This window comes from Amblyomma americanum, chromosome 7, assembly GCF_052857255.1.
Source record: "Amblyomma americanum isolate KBUSLIRL-KWMA chromosome 7, ASM5285725v1, whole genome shotgun sequence".
Taxonomy (NCBI): Eukaryota; Metazoa; Arthropoda; class Arachnida; order Ixodida; family Ixodidae; genus Amblyomma; species Amblyomma americanum.
The window spans coordinates 116,876,620-116,892,080 of NC_135503.1; the positions used below are offsets into that span (position 1 = coordinate 116,876,620).

The 15,461-nt window shown below is 47.6% G+C and overlaps 1 protein-coding gene across 1 annotated transcript; it reads right to left on the bottom strand.

Annotated features, from left to right (window-relative positions):
• Nucleotides 1-1,452: 1,452 nt before the first annotated feature.
• On the bottom strand, nucleotides 1,453-5,734 carry LOC144097409 (uncharacterized). The gene is made up of 2 exons (XM_077630136.1): nucleotides 5,583-5,734; nucleotides 1,453-1,874 (listed from the first exon to the last, which is right to left on the bottom strand). The coding sequence occupies exons 1-2, from the start codon at nucleotides 5,702-5,704 to the stop codon at nucleotides 1,649-1,651; spliced, it is 348 nt and encodes a 115-aa protein (XP_077486262.1). The 5' UTR covers nucleotides 5,705-5,734; the 3' UTR covers nucleotides 1,453-1,648.
• Between the last annotated feature and the right edge of the window lie 9,727 nt (nucleotides 5,735-15,461).

Consider the following 15,461-nt stretch of genomic DNA (forward strand, 5'->3'; position numbering starts at 1 on the left):
GGCTACAAGCCAAAAGGCACGCGTTTGACTTTTAGCCGACGGAGCGGAGGTTTGGCGAGTAAATTCATACCACATGACTCTCTGTTGAGAGGCGCCGCAGCTGCGCTCGCTCGGAACCTCACCGCTGCTGTTCCAGGTGATTAAAGGAGGTATAACAGCTGCTTCGCTGGCGCTCTGTCTTTCTATGGATGAGGCGCGCGCCGGACCGACTCCGGCGTCAAACCATGGCTCTCACTCGTATCGCTAAGTTTAACGTGCGCTAAACCTCTGCTATTTTATAGATCGAAGAGCTTTACTCCTCCCATACCAAGTCTGAAGGTCATCCAGCTCGTAGATTTGACCTCTAACAGGAGGCGCGCCGCATGTGCACGGTCGCGCGTGGCAGCTGCCTCTATCTTCATCTTCCCCTTCGTTGCCACAGCTTCGCGGCTGCTGCTCGGCCGCTGCTCCTCGCAAGCTGTGGCATGTGATGTGTCACGTGATTCTCTCTTGCGCTTGGCAGTCACGTCCGCCGCTCTCGACGCTCGCTCTTGCACTTGTGGCACGTCATGCACCACGTTATTTGCTCTCGCTGAAGTCTTCAAACAATAAAGGTGAACCAAAGCTAAACAGTGCCTCACCATGCTTACCAGAGCTCTCCCTCTGTATATCCTGGCTCGGCTGAGTTGAGCCACGGCCACTTTTTTTTGTTACTTTTCTCCAGATTTACGCAAGTATGGTGCCTCTTGGGCAAAACTGGAAATACATTCTCTCATCTGGCGTTTGATGCGGATTTTTCAGTGTGCGGAGGTATCAAGTAGACTTCGCGATAACTCACAACACGTTAGGTACTTACAATGTTGCAGTCTTTATTTACACACTGTAGACAAGTGAAAACAAAAAGCTTGCCTCCTCGTAAAGTATTTTGTCGTTTTGTGAAACAGATAGCCTTTCAACTGTGGTTTATTATACATTTGAGAAAATTAGGCAATACCCAGCAACAAACTCTCAGGTTGCACCGTTAGAGCTGTTATATATTATTGGCGGCGCAAAGTTTACCCAGCATATGACGACATTCATTTTGCAACTCGGTGCACCCTAAACCAAATTTATATATTACCCATTTTCTGTCCCGCGAAACATATATTGCCGAGGACGTTTTACTGCTTGCACGTACAAAATTCCAGGCAAAAAAATCAGAGAACAAAACTCGAGAACATAAATCAACTGAAATTTTCCGAAACAAAAATTCTGGCTGCAAATTTCCTGCAAGCTGTCAAGCTGCCGCTATCGTTCGTAACTGATGCGTTTCTATTTTCATAGCACACTCCTGACACAAGTATTCCTTAAAACTGCTAAACGTTCAAAAATCACACAGGAAATGCATGGTGGTTGTGACTAAAAAGTAAAAGGGGAAGAATTCAAGAATTCCGCGCTTTTGCGCTCGCCGTTTCCACTCCATATCGACGTCCAGCGCCAACTTAGAACAACTATGTGCCAAACACAAATATCAAGGTCATTACCCACGAAGCATGTCGTTCGGAGGCATCTATATGTTAGCATAGTTCAGTGTCGGTAAGTTCGTGGCCCACACTTCATTGATGCATAAATTATGTCAGATAATGAGTTAGCTCTGGGCTCCATAAGCAGTTGAGCAGCTAAAACGAAACTAGGGGAAGAAGCGGCACTGGTTCTTCTCGTCTTCGTCAGTGAGGCGCTTGCCGCAGCCGAAGGCCGTCCCGAAGTAGGGGAGACTGCGCACTGCAGCGCCGCAGTTGATGCCTGTGTTGCAGAACCGGAGGCAGTAGGTGAGGAAGAAAATCTGGTCACGCGTGTAGAGCTGAAGCCTGCCCGACCAGTCCAATATGCCCAGCTGTTCGCCCGACGTCAAGTCACTGCAGGAACGCGTGAGTGGAAGTAAATAAGCCAACATTGCTGGTTCCTGTCGTTTTAAAGAAACGTGGTAACTGCATACAAATGCAGTTCCTATAAAAAATGTTATCAACTTTTTTTTGGAACGGTTGACTTTCCTTTGGCAACAAAATTCGAATTTAATGCTTTGATAGGTGGAGTTTAAACTGGAACATTTCTCTCTTGTATTTCTATACAAAATCATGACGTACAGCCCCCGTCACAAGTATACAGCCCAAGGGGTTTGCTTGCGAGGACTTCAGAGTGCATGATTATGCATATTCAATGACTGTAATCCGTAGAATGATAAATGGCTTCGAGTCCTCAATCCTCCCAAGTTTTGTATTGCTAGATTTTCTAGGGAGCCCCGCTAAACAGCTTAGAAGCAAACCTCGTGGGCCGTATACTTTTGACGGAGGCTGTACATAACGAAAAATCTTGTGATCTTTGAGTGAATGGCGATGTAGACTAGCCTCAGAGATCAGCACTAAAAATCGATGCCATGCACTTTTCAAAACCTGTAGGTTGCCGTGATACCTGTTTTTCATAGATTACACACTTTGTGAACTAACAAAATTTCTGTATTCAGTGAAATCAACCTGTTCGCGATAGAACGTTAGTACTAACTAAACGTAGGCGAACGTATTTTTCCTTTTTTTTCAGTGTTCCTTCAAAAACTGCACGTGCCAAGAGAAGGACGCAGAGCTCATGACCCCGCCTGAAATGGCTGAACTGTGCGTAGCAAATGGCGAACAGGTGAAGGCTACGCCTAAACGATGCCAAACAGATGCCAGAGAGATGAAGACACCTTAACGATGCGTAACACATGAAGACTACACATTTACGATGCCTAACAGGTGAATACTACGCTTTAAAAATGCATAAAAGGTGAAGACTGCGCCTCAATGATGCCTAACAGGTGAAGACTAGGCTTTTACGATGCCTAACAGGTGAACCCTAGTCCTTAAAGGGGCCATGACAGCCTATTTTCACGCATACCCTGCTTATCGCATTTAATTCTCAACCTGTTAAATTAATTTTGAATACGAATTTTTTCCGTTACTTCTGCGAACTGCTTGCTGGTCTGGCAACATCTCATCGCTGACGTCTGAGGGGCATACCCACCCCGCGTCGTCAGCTTAGTACACGACCTGAGTGATCCTTAAAGAAGCGGACTTGCTCGTTGCACCCCTTTTCTGATTGCTGAGGAAACAGAAATCGATGGACCCCTGCTTAATTTTTTGCTCTCATAAACTTGTTATTTTTATGTTATGAGTGTGTTTTTTTTTAGCAGTCAAGTGCTCCCGTATGTGAAAAGCGGCACGTGCTGTGCATGCCTTCGCAGATGTGCGCCATGAAAGTGGCGGCGTTTTATAGCTGGCTACCAATTTCTTCTCCGCTATTCATCGGCTCGATAATTAAACTAATCACATGGTGGCACTAGAGTAACCTTTAGGCACGAAAGGAGCAGAGAAAAGTGCCGAATGAGACGACTTCCCCGCTACATGTGTGCATTTGTAAGTCAAACATACATTCCCTTCGGCTCGTAGAACCCTTTTGCAGGAACCAAGCTAGCCGCTTGCAAACACCTACGCGACTCGAATGCTTTCACTGCCCGCACCGAAGAATAGTCGCCGCCGTCTAAATGAGTGCTTGAAATTAATACTACATCATTTAGCGTTTACTCTGCGTGCCCATTGTGGCCTAGGAATGCGACGATCATACAACTGTAGCCCCGCGCTGTGGTTGTTTACATAGCTGTGCGGAAAGAGTACTGCTCGTTTTCTTGGCATAAAACGCAAGGTGGGCTCTCATTATCTTCAATATTACGTAGTATTGCTCACAAATTGTAGTTTTACTCATTTACAAACTGTAATAACACTGCAATAAGCGCCGCTGATGCTATATCGCCTGATTGAGAAACGCTTCGCGTAAGACCGGCGCTTCCCGCTCATTGTATCTGCTTTTTCTCATGTCATCAGTGATTTTATTGACCTCTAGCTAAAAATATGTTCGGACATTACTTGAATTAATGAAAACAACCAGATTTGTTGTCCACAGTCGACGCCGACGGCTGCTGCCGGCTGCCTTGAGCACATGCTGTGCAGACCGGGTCACATATCGGCACTTCCCCCTTATTGTATTCGCGCCCTGTGATGTAGGCAGTCTTCGCTTTGAGGGCACTGTTGCCAAAGTTACGCTCTACAGCTATTTTAAGGCGCTAAAACTTGCGAATTCGCTCTCCGCAATCACCGAAATCGCACACACGAATTTTGCATAATCGCTAGGCCTCGTCACGAAAGGGGCCGGCGGTCCCCCGTCGGCCGAAATTCAAGCATCTGGCAGGAGTTTCCCGCTGATTAGTAAGCCAGTGTGAAGATATGAAATGCAGCCGCTCGTTTCGCTTTTTTCTATACGGATAAGGAACACAAACGCAGTTTTTAGGGCCGTCTATCCACCCGGCGTGAAGCTGTCGCTCGGCCGCACAAGCCCAGGCGACGAGGGACGAGCGGAACCGTCGTGCGGCGTTTTCTACCCGTGTCGCTCGATTGCCTCGGCGATAGGTCCTATGCGCAGGCACCGAGTGAAAGCACATCTTCGCTGGTGCACGCAAATCGCGTCTGTCGCCATGGCTAGCATGTTTAGGACCAATAAGTTTTAAAGGTCTTAATTTCATAGAATGTCATACCAACTAGTCCCCCTCTCCCCCTGTCCTCTATTCCTGTCCCCTCACCTCTTTCATTTCATTTCTCCATTCTGCCTGCTGTCCTTTATTTCCGCTGCCCCAGCTCAGGTGCTTCAATATCGATGGCAGATGCCGGGGCTAGCAAAAATCTTTTCCTTCCTTTTTACTATTATTTTTAATAAAACCACTACCACCACTAACTAGTCCCCCACCACACTCTGCCAGTTCCCACTAAGTTCACTCTTTACACTACTGCTATACGGGGTCGTTGGTCGTGCGGGCGTCGTCGTCGGTCTAGCTTGACAGACCAGTGTGTCTGCGATGGCATTTGCACACCTACCAGCCAACCGATCGCCGTCCTATCGGCCTAGTGTAACCGGGCCCTATACCTATACCGAAGAATAACTGCGTTACTATTATCAACGCTTTAGCGGCACCAGTCACTCATATATGGGAGACGACTGCTACTTCGATCGCCCGCGGAAGTATAAGGAACAAGAGACCTCGCTGCGCACATTGCAGCAACGAGAGCAATTAAGCAGACAACATTGCTCCGTGTATGCCCTGGTGACGTCACAACAGCATTCAATATGGCGGTCACTGCCGGTGGGAGGAGTTTCCTGTTCTCAATTTCGATCGCATTTTTTGGAATATAGAGCACGTCCAGGGCAGCCAAATTTCGGAAACTGAATCATAAGCTCTTGTATTAGTTACTGAAGCACAAAAATGCAATATGAAGAACGACCATGTCATAACCCCTTTAACGATGCCTAACAGGCAAAGACAAGGCCTTAACGATGCCTAACAGGTGATGAGTATGCCTTTGCGATTATTAACAGATGCCTAACATGTGAACACTACGCTTTCACGACGCCTAACAGGTGAAGACTATTCATGAAACATGCCTAATAGACTAGCCCGACACATGAAGGCTATGCCTAGGCAATGCCTTACAGACTATGCATATTAGGTTATAATCGCCTCAGCCAAGTCTACGGCGGATTACCCTGAGTCGTTCTTATAGGCGTCCCAGGCGACGCGCAGGCTTGCCACCTGGAGCAGGTTTTCGCCGTTGACACTGCTGCACCTGAGCCTCTTGTAAAGCTGTTGCTCGGCGAACGGACTCATCCAAGACCTGGGCTGGCCTCCTTCTATTCGGATTCCCTGCGTGTACCAAGTGCGCTATAGTTATTGCGGGAAACGCACCGTATTTTAATGCAGCAGGGACATGAAAGTTTGGATGGGTAAGTTCAGGTTGCTGAATTCGGGACCACGATTTCCTGGCCGCGAATTCTGTAACCTGGAAGTAACCATCCTAGAATCGAACTTTATCTATTATTTCACGGAACCTCTTTCTTCCTTTCTTCTTTCACTCCCTCCTTTATCCCTTCCCTTACGGCGCGGTTAAGGTGTCCGTCGAGATGTGAGACAGATACTTCCAATCTCTTACGGCGTGGTTCAAGTGTCCGCAGAGATGTGAGGCAGATACTGCGCCATTTCCTTTCACCAAAAACCAGTTATGATTATAAGTTCAGGGCAGCTTCCTTTAGACTTAATGAGAAGTCTGAAAACTCGTCTAACAATAATAATAATTGGTTTTAGGGGAAACGAAATGGCGCAGTATCTGTCTCATATATCGTTGGACACCTGAACCGCGCCGTAAGGGAAGGGATAAAGGAGGGAGTGAAAGAAGAAAGGAAGAAGAGGTGCCGTAGTGGAGGGCTCCGGAATAATTTCGACCACCTGGGGATCTTTAACGTGCACTGACATCGCACAGCACACGGGCGCCTTAGTGTTTTTCCTCCACAAAAACGCAGCCGCCGCGGTCGGGTTCGAACCCGGGAACTCCGGATCAGTAGTCGAGCGCCCTAACCACTGAGCCACCGCGGCGGGGGGAAAACTCGTCTACCCAAAAATTAAATTCATGAAGGAATTCATAATTTAGTTCGGGAAACATACTTTTGGTGTGAAAGCGCTACTTCACGGGGTCATAGCCATCCAAGAATCCTGCGTCGTCCCTGACCTTGAGGGTGAAAAAATAAAATAAATACCGCCACGTAAGCCGCGCCTTGGTTGCGAACCCGCGGAGGCGCGAACAGATCAGCTTCGCCTGGTCGCTTGGTCAACAGCCCCTTAATCTCGTTTACAGTATATATAATTTTATTCTTTAATTATCAAAGAATAAATATCTAGCCTTGAACATACTACCTGCACAAACAAAGTGTCAGTCAAGGATTTCAAGATTGTCTTGCAAAACAACTTGAAGGAATGTTTTCCCCAAAGTACCATTCCCACAGCTTTATTAAGCGGCCTTTAAATGAGCCCGCGAAATGTGAAACCTACCACTGACAGCTGCTGGTGCATATCTCAATCGCAAGTACAAAGCACAGGCGAAGCCCCACCCAGGGCAGCGTCCCAGTGAAAATCGAATTTTGTTCTTGGAGATGCGGCTTGTGAAATTGAAATAGCAGCACTGTTAAGTGGCAATTTTGTTTTCTGTTTTGCATGCTTTATTTCAGACTGGTAAAAAAAATCTACATAAATGGCACCTTCGCGCAAACATTCCAGCTGGCTGTTCTTGAAGGCTATCTACGACATCCTAATTCACACTTTAATACTTCGACCAATGTTTCATGGTTCATGGTTTATGGGGGCTTTAGCGTCCCAGAGCGACTCGGGCTATGAGGGACGCGGTAGTTAAGATCTCAGAAAATTTCGACTACCTGGGGTTCTTTAACGTGCACTGACATCGCACAGTACAAGGGCCTCTAGAATTTCGCCTCCATTGAAATTCGACCACCACAACCGAACCCGTGTCTTTCGGGTCAACAGCCGAGCACCATAACTCAAAAGCCACCGCGGCCGCCTAAACCATAGTTTAAAAAGGTGCCTAATTTTAATTTAGTAATCATTTACTTTAAAATCGGTAATATGCTGTTCACTAGACCATGGGACTTTGAACAGTATAGTCAGTCTGTTTTAAATCTTGCTTATATTTAGCTGGAGTGCCCGTTATTTTTACATTATTTAGTGCGCCGGAACAAAAACCTCTAACCCCAAATTTCGCTTATGTTTCTTTGCCCGAAGCCTCCGCCAAATGGCAACCATGTTGTGGTCCACCATGATGTTGAAAACCTGCCAGCAGGCTTTATGGCCACATATGCAAAACACCTTATAGCTTAACAGTGTATGAGGTAACGGCTGGCTGTAGAAATACATTCAGCACTTTCAGTGCATTACGTACAGGAAATACATACAGTACTCAAGTGGTGGCGCCCGTATCTGTTACTCAGTGTTCTTCAACATTTTGGTAAAATTCAGCAAGGATTCCCGGTATATGCTAATGCCCGTTCAAACACTTACGGCCATAGTCTCGCGACTTAACTTGTGCTGCAGAACCTCTACGCTAAACGCGCGCTTCGCGCTTTACTCACGCGAAGGTCGAACATCCTGAGCGCAGCGTCCAGGAAGGCAGTGGCCAGGCCTCCGAAGCTGGCGGCACGAAGCACCCCGGCCTCGTTCTGGGCGTAGAACAGCGGCCCGGCGAGCGCAGCATGGGAGACCTCCACAAGGTTTGTCAGGTATGCGTACAGCACTCCCTGGTACGGCGAGGCAAGCCAGTACTTCTCTTCACGCAGGAGCCCAGCCGCGCCCTTCTCCCGCAGTCGGTGCTCGGCTGCCGCTATCCAGTTCTCCAGGAATTCCTGCTTCACAGTTTCGTCGCGCGCAAGCCCTGTAATGGCTCGCACATTGGAATACCCAGTTCTCGTCACGCCACTGTCATCAGGCCATGTTATAGGGAAAATTGGAGATTATCAGGATAATCTGCATTAACTTTGAGCCTCTGCCGTCCATGATCATAAACAACAATTCTATGAAAAACTAAATTTGAGCGGGAACCTGTTGACGAACGCAATTTTTGTCATATAGTGTATACTAGTTCACTGTAACAGTACGCAGACCACCCAACGTCAATCTAGCGTTTTTTTTCTATTAACGTTCTCGCAATCCTCAAAAGCTTTCCCCATTTGTTTTCTAAGGATGTCTTAACTGTTCGATGCAATGGATGGACACAGATCAAAAGATAGATTTCGTACACGTCAAAAGAAATGTACCATTGCCTTCGGTATTTCCACAAGAGTATCTTACTATAATCCAAAGTTCAGGATTTTTTGCGAGAATGTTGAACATGCAAGTTCTCCTGTAGACGCGAGCTTAGTAGTAATGGAGAGATTGTAAAGTACATCTGTACCTTACTGATAATCTGAGTACCCAAAGGGCAGAAACTTGGAGTCTAACGAAAAGGGCTGAGCTCAAGTTAAGGACAACGCAGAGAGCTATGGACAGAAAAGGGATAGGTGTAACGTTAAGGGACCGGAAGCGGGCAGAGTACGTGAGGAAACAAACGCGGGTTAATGACATCCTAGTAGATATCAAGACGAAGAAATGGGCTTGTGCTGGACACGTAATTCTAAGGCAACATAACCGCTGGCCCTTGAGGGGAACGGAGTGTACTCCAAGAGAAGGTAAGCGTAGCAGGTAGCGGCAGAAAGTTAGTTGGGCAGATGAATTAAGAAGTTTGCCGGGATAGGGTGGGCGCCGCTGGCAATAGACAGGGTTATTTGGAAAGACATGGTAAAGGCGTTTTCCCTGCAGTGAGGCAGATGATGGTGATGATGATTTTGTAGAGCATATGTAGCACGGAACAGACAACGAATGCAAAGTGTATAAACACAGCAGCACGCTGTTTTTGTTATTAATGAATCTTCAAAAAAAAACGACGATACATATATGAACGAAGACGGCAAGGAATCAAATACGCCGCCCCCTTCGTGATTCTGCGCCCCCCGTAGATCGTCTGTTATCTTTATTCACAAATGGCATTCTTCTGGACGCATTGGTACGGTTCCATCTGTGGGCCAGCGTGAACATTTCGCGCCCTTTTCTTTAACAACGCCAAACAATGAGCATCGTTTTCCTTTTCTTCCGCGTTGTCAACACTTGGGTCAATCTCAGCATTTGCAACAGATATGGCCATACCTTTTTGGGATCGTACCAGTAGTTGGAGAACGATCCCCAACTCTGATCTTGTGGCGGGCCACCGCTGCTCTCCAGCTGCTCCATCAAGGCCACTACTCTGAGGTCGCGAAGCCTTTGCTCCATGACGCGCCTCGTATGCTCGTCTATCCACGTGGTCGCCGCCAGTGCCCTTTGCGTCTGCGCGGTCAGACCTCGGAGGAACCTGTCCACGCCTTCTCTTTGCTCTGCCGCGAAATCTTCCGCGTCGCTCAGGTAGTACAGCACCGGGCCGAACCAGGCTGCGGCCGTTTCGAGGCATCGAGACATCTTCAGCATCCGCGAGCCGTCCTCGCTGCTCATGACCAGCACCCTCGCCTTGCTCGATGCCATCACCACGCATATCTGGGCGAACCACCAGGCGATGTGCTCCAGGAGCTGTCGCCTGCTGTACTTGCCCAGCAGCCAGTCCGTGGCGGCCAGGAAGTGGCGGTCGGTGATGTAGACGCCGCTTTGCGCGACGATTCCCGAGGATTTGAAGACGGACAGTATGGTTCTGGAAAGCGGGTAGCCGTTCAGGTTGCTGAAGAGGGACTCGAGACGAGCGGCCGTGGTGTAGACGGCTTCCCGGCCGGTCTCGTTGACGCTGGCCGCAAGAGTGGTCAAGACCGCCCGTTCCAGGACGAGGTGTGCGGTCATGGTCGCTTCGCTCGGCACTGGTAACCCGTAGAGCCTGCACGGTATTTGTATTTTTATCATACCCTACAATCCTGTGGCGCCTTCGCACGTCTACTCGTTTTAACTACGTTAAAACCATACCAATTTTTTTCATAGCACCTCCGCTATTAGTACCTTTTCTCACAGGAAGCCTTCGGCTATTCCAGTGTATTTAAGGGAGTCCCACGAAGTGGAGTAGACTTGAGATACTAGATTAACTAGGACGAGGGAACAAACGCGAATTAATGACATCCAAGCCGAAATCAAGAGCAAGAAATGAACTTGGGCAGGACATGTAATGCGAAGGCAAGATAACTGCTGGTCCTTAAGGGTAACGGAGTGGATTCCAAGAGAAGGCAACGGTAGCAGGGGGCGACAAACAATTAAGTGGGCGGATGAGATTAAAAAGCTTTCGGGGATAGGGTGGGCGCAGCGGGCAAAGAACAGGGTTAATGGAGAGACATGGGTAGAGGGAGGGGCCTTTGCCCTGCAGTGGGCGTAGTCAGGCTGATGATGACAATGATGACTAGATTAACTACAAGGGATGCGTTCCAATGAGTGATTACTGCCTTATTCATGTCCAACATTCTCAAATAAAATTTTGAATATCGAAAACTGTAAGGTACTGGCATAAAAATATTGAAGATAATGGTTCATTCTTGTAATGTTATATAGCAAAATCTTTGTTTTATAGTGTTTCCATCAATCGCATCGTGCAGTCCAGTCTGCCATAGAAAACCAGCGGCGAACGCTTTTGACGATAGCAAAAGCGTTAATAGCGAAAACATTCAAGCCTACCGAAGCGAGATCTGCGGATATACGGATTGTTAAAGTGAAATTTCATAATGTATGAAAAAACTGCAATCAAAAACTCTTTCACGTTCCAAAACGTCTTTGTCCAGAATTTTTGGGTATCCCAGGCAACAATTGTGCAACGTACCTTTGAATCTCCTTGTAGTATGCCCGCCGACCTCCGTTCTTGTCGAGGAGGTCCACAAAGTCCAGCCAGGCGGCAGCCATTCCCGTCTTGCGAATCACCAGCATCGGCGGGTTAGCCTTCCCGCCATTGTTCTTCAACACGACCGTCTGCAGCATAGAGACCGAGACAAACTCTGATCATCATCATCAGCCTGAGTATACCCACCGCAGGGCAAAGGTCTCTCCCATGTCTCTCCAATTAACCCTGTCCTTTGAAAGCTGTGCCCACCCTATATGCCCGCAAACTTCTAAATCTCATCCGTCCACCTAACATTCTGCCGCCCGCTGCTAGGCTTGCCTTTTCTTCGTATCCACTCCGTTACCTTCAAGGACCAGCGGTTATCTTGTTTTTGCATTACGTGCCCTGCCCAAGCCCATTTATTCCTCTTTACTTCGAGTACGATGTCATTGACCCGCGTTTGTTCCCTCACCCGCTCTGTACGCTTCCGGTCTCTTAACGTCACACCTAGCATTTTTCTTTAAATAGCTCGCTGCGTTGATCTTATCTAGACCTGAACCCTTTTCGTTAGCCTCCACGTTTCTGCCCCATAGGTGAGTACCGGCAAGATACAGTTGTTGTACACTTTTATCTTGAAAGATACTGGTAAACTGCCATTCATGATCCATATCACCTCGTAATTATCTTTGCAGTTATTTCCCTCTCGTGATCCGGATCAGCGGTCACTACCTGCCCTAAGTACACGTATTTCCTTGCTACTTCCGGTGCCTCGCTGCCAATTGTGAGCTGTGGTTTCCTTACTATAAACTGTGGAACATTACTTTGGTTAGTGCATGTTAATTCTTAGGCGTAAAACAGCAGGGGAGCAATTGCGCTGCATTTTTTTTCTCTTTTTGCTGCCTAAGCTTTTTGCGCTCGAATTCATTCGTTGTGAGGAAATTTTCTCGTAGTACTCTAATTTTCTTGGGCTCCTCAGAAAGGCTGCAAGGTGTTCAAAAAAATTGGCAGTGGATTGCTTTGGCTAACCCTGCAATTCAGCGAAAAGCTTCTGCACACATGGTTACTCACCGCGTGGCTTCACATCACCCCATCGAATGTTCTTAATGTCAAAGGTCAACCCAAAGTGCACCCAATGACAAGGGTCAACTGAAGATGATGGATCAAGGTCAGGGGTCAGGAGTTACACACCATAACTGTACCCGCATTGGTCATACACGGCTATCCTTGGTTGGGCTGAAGGACGTTCAAAGTCGCTGCGCTGCCTACCCGAAGTCTGCTTAACCTGGCGTAATGAAGCTTTTCGCTTGAAAACGCGTCTATAGGCAGAGCCGCTTAGGAAGTTCGCTTGCCTGAGACCAGAGCTCGAGTCCCCAAAGCACGTCCAGCTTGCCTAGCACAGCGAATGGGTGCGAGCTGTGCCTCGTCGCCGACTCGTCGTAAGGCCACGGGATACCTATGGACGCCGCGAAGTGGCGCACCATGCGCAGGCTGTCTGCGTCGTCGTCCTTCTGAGCTATGCACTTTTGGACGAACGCAGCCGCGGCTCTGCGACCGGTGCTCACAGCCTCATCCTGGCGACGAAGAGGAGAAAGAAGACGCAAACTCGCGCTTCACTCAACACGTCAGTACGTTGACCATGTCCAACATTCTCGGACAAAAACTTCGAAAAATTAGAAAAATGTACGATAGTGGTGTAGAAATATTGAAGTAAATGCTCCGGTCTTTCGATATGCAGCGAAATGTTTATTTTGTAATGTTTGGAATGGTTTGTGCGGGGTTAACGTTCCAAAGCGACTCAGGCTTTAAGGGACGCCGGAGTGAAAGGCTCCAGAAATTTTGGCTACCTAGGATTTTTTGACGTGCATCGATATCGCACTGTACACGTAGACTTTCGCCTGCGTCGAAATTCGACCGCCGCGGTCGGGATTGAACCCGCGTCTTTCGGGTCCATCGCTCGAATCGAGTAGTTAAGACGAACGTAGAAAACCAATGGGACAGCAAAAACGTTAACAGCGAAAAAATGCAAGCCTGCCGATGACAGATCTGCGGATATGTTAATTCTTATAGTTAAATCTTACTATATATGGAAAAAATTGCGCTCACAAAGTCTTTCCCGTTTAAAAATGCTTTTGTTGATAATTAATCACAAAGTTCACATAGAAGGGAAAGCCTCGGGGTGCTTGCCAACATTTCAACAAGACGACTGGTCTTCGTCTGAGACTTGTCTTCGTCTTGTCTTCACCTTTAGACTTCCTTGTGACAAAAGTCTACTAAAAGCGTATGGCCATACATCTATAGCTTGTCTACAGGCTGTCTATGGAATTTGTATTGTCTATAGAGTAGTCTATAAGGTCTTTCTATAGAAAGTCTATTGACTTAAAAACAAGCGTCTGTGTACAGTCTATAGACTTTCTATATGATTTGTATTGACTGTAAGGTAGTCTACAGGGCTTGTTTGCAGGAAGTCTATTGACTTTAGAGACAAAAGTCTTCAGACAGTCTACAGACTGCCTAAAAAAAGTCTGTAAGGGATGACTCACCTGGTCATGCGCAAAGGAGCCATTAGCGTCATAACGGCCACCGCTCGTCTCCTTCGTCAGGAACCGCGCTGCCTTCAGCGTCCAGGACAGCGCCATCTCTTCGACGAGGTCGCGAGCTAATCCACTGGCGGGCGACCACAGCGAGCAGACATAGGCGTCGAAGTCTGCGCACGGGTCGATCCGGGTGTCGAGTCTTCTCCGGAAGAACGAAGCGTGCAGCTTGCAATCGGCCGAGGCGCAGACCCCGTGGTCGTCGGCTCCGAAGCGCTGGCCACCCGACAGTGGAGAGTAGCGGTAGTACACCGCCACAGCCACAGCGACGGCCAGGACCAGAAGCACCGTGGCGAGAACTACGCATGCCGCCTGCCTTGAACGTGGCAACTTCTTGGGTTTTCTTTTCTTCAACTTCTCGCTGATCCAGCTCGCCTGAGTCAGTTTTGCACAAGAGAAGGGAGGTCATGATCAACAAAGCCAAGCTTTCTTGTAGGATGCACGAGATTGGAAAGGATGGTTTAGGTTGGTAGGTGGGCGGAGTGCAAGGAGGGAAAAAAAAGTAGGCAGAGAGCGTGACGTAATGACGTCACGGGGAACAGCCTTAGCAAGCCAAGTGCTCACGAAGCCGTTGCTACAGCGCATGCACACACATCGCCCTCCTTACGCCAATGCCCTAAGGTCCCTGGGCAATGAAAGTGCTTGCCTCGACGTCTAGATGGATCGTACTATACATTAAGAGAAAATATATTCTATTACTTCTTCGGATCTACTGCACGTGTGAATACGTTGAAGCAGCTTCCACTTTGAAGCGGACGATTACGCAGCACCAACTAGCGCCAGCTGATGAACGCCAATACAGAACAAGGTGTTAACAGTATTTCCCACGTAATTTCAAGGAAACCACACAGTGCAGTATATTGCGCGAACATGTTGACAGTGACGAACTATGCTTTCTACTTGCTCTAAAATTGCTTATAAATCGTTCCCTAGCTCAGACCAGCAAGTCTGACGGAGATTGAGCAGATTCAAAATTTCATCATTTGTGTTTCTGAATGCTGAGAACCACGATAGCGTTTGTCCAGGTTGTCCATGCTTGAGGAAAAGACAACTTAGGTTTTATGGAAATTATAATACTAGTAGGATAACACTTACCCACATGCTAAAGAAAATACAATAGTCTTTTAAATTGTATGTTATGGAGTCTGCAATGAGTGCTAATGTTCTTGCAATTTTCCCGCCGCCACTCATGTCGGAACCGGTCCCATTGCTCTTATATGATATGCGTTAGCTATAGCTTGCGTTTTTCTTTCTCGGGAGCGGTCGGCTCAGTAATGCCTCTGCCTGTTCCAGCAGCTTACAACTGATTATCTTATGTGACTGCACTAACCGACCCACTAATCCCCACTAAACTACCTTGATCCATTTTCTGGGATTGTCTTACTTCCCCATTATGAAGGCACACCTGCCACGGTGAGCAGGTTCGATGACGTCACAAAGTCACGTGCCTCTATCGTCCAATCTGGACGGCCCATCAGGGCATGTTGGGATCATGTCAAATTCACGTGACCTCTCTTGATCAATCAAAGGATTTTGTTACGGAGGAACCGGAAAGTGCTTGACGCAACCTAAGTGCTATTGATTTATTTTATTCGTTTTTACCAGAATCTCCGGCTTATGTGTA